The 6,000-nt window shown below is 40.4% G+C and overlaps 1 protein-coding gene across 1 annotated transcript in view; it reads left to right on the plus strand.

Annotated features, from left to right (window-relative positions):
• Window positions 1-5,691: 5,691 nt before the first annotated feature.
• The window catches only part of LOC124961372 (transport and Golgi organization protein 1 homolog), a 13,020-nt gene continuing 12,711 nt past the window's right edge, over window positions 5,692-6,000 (plus strand). Inside the window, exon 1 of the mRNA XM_047519953.1 lies at window positions 5,692-5,746. Coding sequence (XP_047375909.1) covers window positions 5,692-5,746 — 55 coding nt within the window. The remainder of the gene's footprint in view (window positions 5,747-6,000) is intronic.

The following is a 6,000-nucleotide window of genomic DNA, read 5'->3' on the forward strand; positions in this document are numbered from 1 at the left end:
GACCCACTTATTTTTAGATGACATGATTTAGAAGACATAAACCCATGAAAAAATTTGCAATTATTCTGACATGGTTTCAATGTTAACCCAAAAATCATTATTGGAATGGATAGCAACGTGACATAGAAGAAAAACTAATCAACATGACTAAAATTGTGTTAACTTTCAGGAAAACAATATTGTTATCTGGAAAACATCACAGCTACAACCTGGGGAACACTCCCATTTGGGATACTGATCTGGCCAAGGCATACTATTTCTAAGCAGAACTATCAGATCAGGGTGAATTTAGATCACCTCTATCCAACAGCCTATAAGACAGACCATAGCTGGTTCAATTCCCTTCAAAGCATTATTTGGTACTATGCTACCCAATTCAAAGTTTGAAGTTAATTCAAATGAAAGAGCATATTGGAGCAAAAGTGAGCAAATGTGTAAAGTCTAGCGCATTCTTATTGCTGTATTAAGTTGGAAGATGAGCATACCTACCACAGCAGTACGGTTCCAGGAAGCAGGGTAGGAACAGTGGTAAATTGGAAAACACTATTAATTGCACAACTTATAGAAAAGCACAATCATGTTTCAAAATGTACAAGAAACCTGTATCCAAAGGAGTCTTACACAACAGTTGGACTTTAGTTCTGTAGTACTGCTTTGCAATGAACTCACTGGCCTATGATACAACTCACTTTCTGTCTCCTGAAGGGTCAATATGCTACACAGAGCTATGATGTTTGTACTGAGTGGTAAAATTTACACTACTTTCATGTTATTCATGTCAGAATCATTCCTCATGCAAAGTTTGATGTCGATGAAGATAAAGTGGTTTTTGGTCAGTAACTGTAATTTTCTTTTAAACTCAGTGGATTTCTTGCATCCATAAACACAACAGAAAGACTATTGTTTAAAGTACTTTGATGATTGATCTATTCCATGTCACATTCTGGATAAGAGGGACTAAGAAGTAACATGCCCTAGTAACCATTAACACAGTATGAATCCTATATGTGTATCACTTACACTTCTAGTACAATTGGCCCAGGTTTAATCTCATCCATCTCCATGAAAGAAAAACCCTGGGTGCTGGTAAACCTTTTTTTAGGCTTGTAGTGTTTGAATTCCAAGAAGATAGCTGCACCTTAGGAATTAAAACAAACTACATAAGCCAGAGATCATACATTTCTTATGTGTCACTTTCTCTGATCATCACAAGTATATGAAGAAGCAAAGGTTTGCATAATTTCACAAAGTAACCTGAGCTAAACACAGTCTGATGGCATGATTGTTGATAACTTATTGTGGCTATCACCCCAAACTCTTCTACTGGGTCTGAATGACATTTCCCTATATCTTCTTTACCTACAATGTATTGCAAAACTTCCTGAGCTCAACTGACTCAAGAACGTAAGTTATGTACACAGGTGGAATCTTACATGACTGAAGAATATAAAATATTTAGCACCACAAGAGAAATACAAGATACTGATGAATTAGTAATACCTATAGAAATGTTTTCAACAAGCACCTGGATTAGACTATATATTTAACAGTGTTCCTAAAAAATTAAAAAAAATAATTGAAGCTTGTGTCATTCTTTTCCTCCTGAAACAAAAATACAAAAGGCAAATTTGGGAGATGTTTTGGAATTCAAATACTAATCCCATGCTTGTTCAAGTGTAAAATGATACCTGTTTCCTAACACCTCCTTCAGAGCTCAAATCACTATTTCCATTTTATCCCACAATTGCATAATTCTGTATTAAGATGGTGCTTTGGAAGGGAAGGTCTAACGGCAATCCGGTTCCACCCCTCCTTGATAATCAAGTGACACTGAGAAATTTACACAGTTCTGTCCCCAGAAACCAACAGATAAACTGTCCACCCTGCAGGGGGTGCTTTGGTGCTGCTGCCCTGGGTGCCACCTGAGAACCACTGTCCTGAAGGAAACCCTGAAAGGTAGGTCTTTGAATGCAGGAACAAAGGAGGCCACAGCACCAGATCTGAGAAGTAAAATATAAAATGTTGTTAGAAACTGAAGATGCAGAGAAGCTTCCTGCAGAAAAAGGAATTTTCAGAAATAATCTCAGGTGATAATAGGATTCTAAAGTCTATTTGGAAAACAAGGTATTCCATTTGGCAAAAGGCAACCAGAAGCATTTCATCCTAAGAACTGTGCAATTTGGAAGTGTAACCTGCCTTAAAAATTTGCTTTTGTCCTTTCCCATACTCTTTTTCTTTTCTTTCTGGTAATGGTGATTGAACTCAGGAGCACTTTACCATTGAGCCACATCATCAGCCTTTCTTATTTTCTACTTTGAGGCAGGGGCTTGCTAATTTGCTGAAGCTGTCCTCAAACTCGGGATCCTCTTGTCTCAGTCTTCAGTGTTGCTGAGATTATAGAAATGTGCCACCATACCCAGCTTGTCCTCTCCCATATTCTTACAAACTAACAGCCACTTATACTATCTTTCAACCCAAAGCATCTTAATGAAAGAAAAAGATGATTCTGTAACTGAATGTAATTATTATGTTTTTAAGGGAACCTGGGGTTATTATTAAGGAACTTGCTTCCCTTTACTCTGTAGTATGAAATGAATGTTCCCGTTTTGTCATAAAAGAATGAAATTTTACTATCAAATAATATTGAAACACATCATTAGATAATACAATTGCTAATTCCATGGTTTAAGAAATCATTGATTTGACTTTCTTCAGGTCAATATACATAATTATGTGACCTACTTCTGTATGATCCTGTATTAAGTATACGATGTACAAAACCCAGATGAGGACCATGTCCTAGGAAGCCAGTAACTTCCAGCCATTCTTCTCCAAAGAGAAGATGTTACATAGCACTAGAAGAAATTGTCTATGAATGTTTTTGACCATTTTATTGATAAAAGACCAAAACTGGAAAAAATCCAAATGTCCATCAATAGGTGATAGGCAAATTGTGGTATATACACATAATGAAATGCTACTCAGGAATAAAAAGAGGTGAAGTATTATTGATAAAGTGACATAGATTAATTTTAAATTATGTTAAGAGAAGCCAGAGAACACAGAATATATTATTCCATGCACAGAAATCTTTAGGAATACAAAGGAGTCTATTAAGATAGACATTTTGTTCATGGGCAGGGTGGGAACGTGGGGGGCAAAAAGGTAGGGTGACCAAGGGCAGAGGTTGGAATTACCTAGAGAATGAGAGAAAACTTTTGTAGGGAAGGGATAGATTCATTATCTTGGTTATCATGATGATTTCACAATTTCATGTAAAAATTTTCAAAGTACACACTTTAAATACACATAATTTATTGCATGTCAATTTTACCTCAAATTCAAGAAATAGATTCACCTTTCTCACTTTCTAAGATAAAAAATATTCTATAAATATTTTTCTCCACTTCCTTTTTTTTTCTTTTTCTTAAATGTATTCTGGAAACCATATCTTAGCAGTATTTAAAATTATTTTCTTTCTTCTTCATAGTATTCCTTGGTTTATTCAACAACTCTTATTAATGAACAGTTGGTTGTTTCAGTCATTTGTGACCATCTTTTGTTATTATAATTCATGCTTGAATGACACAATTTTGTAGATATGAATTTTAAACATTTGTTGAATTCCCAGTATCTTTAGAAGGACTGGGACGATATAGCTCAAGGTAGAGCACTTGCCTATGGTGCTTGTGGCCCTCAGTTCCCTCTGGAGCACTGAAAAAAAGAAAAGAAGTGCGACTGTTGAGTCATTAGGTAAATACATAAGCAGTTTTGGGAGATGTCGCCAACTTTCATTCCTAGGGATGTTGTCTCATTTTGTACACTTATCAGCAGTGTGTGAGGGTGCAGTATTCCTCCACATTCTCTCACCTACTGAGTATGTTGTCAAATGTTTGGATCTTGCCAACACAAGTGAGAAATGGTATTTTAGTGTGGTTTAATTTGTCTTGTGTTCATTGTGAACTAAGCAGAGTATGTTTCCATATTTTATAGCTATTTGCATCTCTTTTCCTGAGCTCTGTTTATTTCTTCAGTCCATTTTCGTATAGATTTGCTGCCTATCTTATTTATAATGCTCTTTATATTTCAGGAACATGATTCCTTGGAGAGGAATATGTTGCAGATATTTTTTCTCAGATTGTCATTGTCAAAGTGCATGGGGGGAGTGGGGAGATTAAGCACAGGCAGGCAAGAGTTTTTTTGTATGTTTTAAATAATCATCTTTACACCTTCTTGCTTGTGGATTTGAAGACATAATTAGGAAGGTTTTGACCATTCTTAATGCATAGAAAATTCAACCAATGTTTCCTAGTACTTGCTTATTTTCTATTTTAACATTCAGGTTTCTTATCCATTTGTAGTTTATCCTTTTGAATAATTAGAGAAAAAAACAATTTTATCATTTTCCATGTGATTATATGCAAATACTACTTATTAAAAGGTCTGTTTTCCCCAAGTGAATTTTATTGTATCCCAAATGTCCAGTGCAGTTGGTTCTGTTCCTGGATGGTCTATTCTGTCCCACGATCTCTATGTATCTCGGGCTTCTATGATGGTACATGTTTTTATTATAGTTTACCTTCCCCTCCTCCTTCCCGCTTCATTGCTCTGAATTTTCCTTGCGTTCGTGCCTATTCTTGTCTGTTGTTATAAATCGACTATATTCAACTTGACATGTTTTTAAAGATCCACATATATTCATTCCCTCGCCAAGTTAAATGTCCCCAGTTTCTTAAACATTTAGCACGTGCTGTTCAGGCTATTCATGATCCTAAATCTTTTCCACAAGTCATTCAACCTTAAAAAGTGGAATCCAGGAATGAAACCATTGGTGTAGGGGTAATAATGACAACATAGGGTGAAACTTTTAAAAAGTAGTGTCATTCAGAAGTAGAGGTCGGTTAGGGGAAAATCAGCACAGGAATGGAGTGAGCAGGGAAGGAACGCCCATTCGGAGCAGCGGTCCTTCCCAAGGGAGCAGGAAAGGTGTCTCCTCTGCTGTCTGGACCTTTGGGGCAGGTACCGGGTGTCTCAGCACGTCGTGACAGATAGTTCTGCCCTGGGAGGGCCCTGGAGGCCTCACTTTCTACTTTTTCCCCTTCTGTTAGATGCCAAGCTGTTTTGGGGCGCTCTAAACCGCGTGTCCTCTCCCACTTCCGGGGCCAGATGAGCCTCTTTACTCACCGTGTCCCTTGACTTGGACTCTTCTGTTGGGCTCTGCTGGCGCTCTCCCCCGCCCGAAACCGCAGTGGGTTCTTCCCGCTCCCTCCCCTCCCCTCCACCCTCCCCTCCCCTCTCCGCCCCGCCAAAAGCTCCGCGCACTGCGGTCTGCGCCGCACCACCGGCAGATTACGTGTTTTGCAGGTTAGGGCGTGATGCGCCAGCGGTGCGGGAAGGCGAGGGTCATTCCCAGTACCCGCCCCCCGTGCTGCCTCCTGCAAGAAGGAAACGGCGGAAGAGGTCTGAGTCCTGTGCCTTTCAGCAGGGAAGCATCCTCTCCGCTCAGCTGTCCGTGCACAATGGACTCAGTACCTGCCGCCGTGCCTTCAGTCGCCGCTTCTCCCGGGCACCCCGAGCTCCTGGGACCCCTGACGGTGCTCTACGCAGCCCTCGTAGGGAGGGACCCCGCTGTGGCCGGCGGGTGGCTGAGTGGTGAGCAGAATGGCTGCACTGACTGACGGCGACGGGGAAATGGAGCGTGTCAGGCCCGGGCGGGCAGCACCGAGCTGTATTGCTAAGCGAGCCGGTGAGTGCACTGGACGCTCTCCTCATTGCACTTTGTCACGCAGTACTGAGAGGTGGCAAGCCCCTCGCTAGGTTCCCAAATGCAGCTGACGTCACAGTAGGTCTTGTCCCTCTGGAGACTGTTGGGAGGTGGGGCCAGAATGAGAGTCCTCTGGACACTTGAGGAGGGCGGTGTGGAGTAGAGGAGCGAAGGCTGGTGTTTGATACGCTCGCTTTGAGCGCACATTTAGAGTTAGACATGGACTTTCATAGAAG

Source organism: Sciurus carolinensis, chromosome 12 (assembly GCF_902686445.1).
Source record: "Sciurus carolinensis chromosome 12, mSciCar1.2, whole genome shotgun sequence".
Taxonomy (NCBI): Eukaryota; Metazoa; Chordata; class Mammalia; order Rodentia; family Sciuridae; genus Sciurus; species Sciurus carolinensis.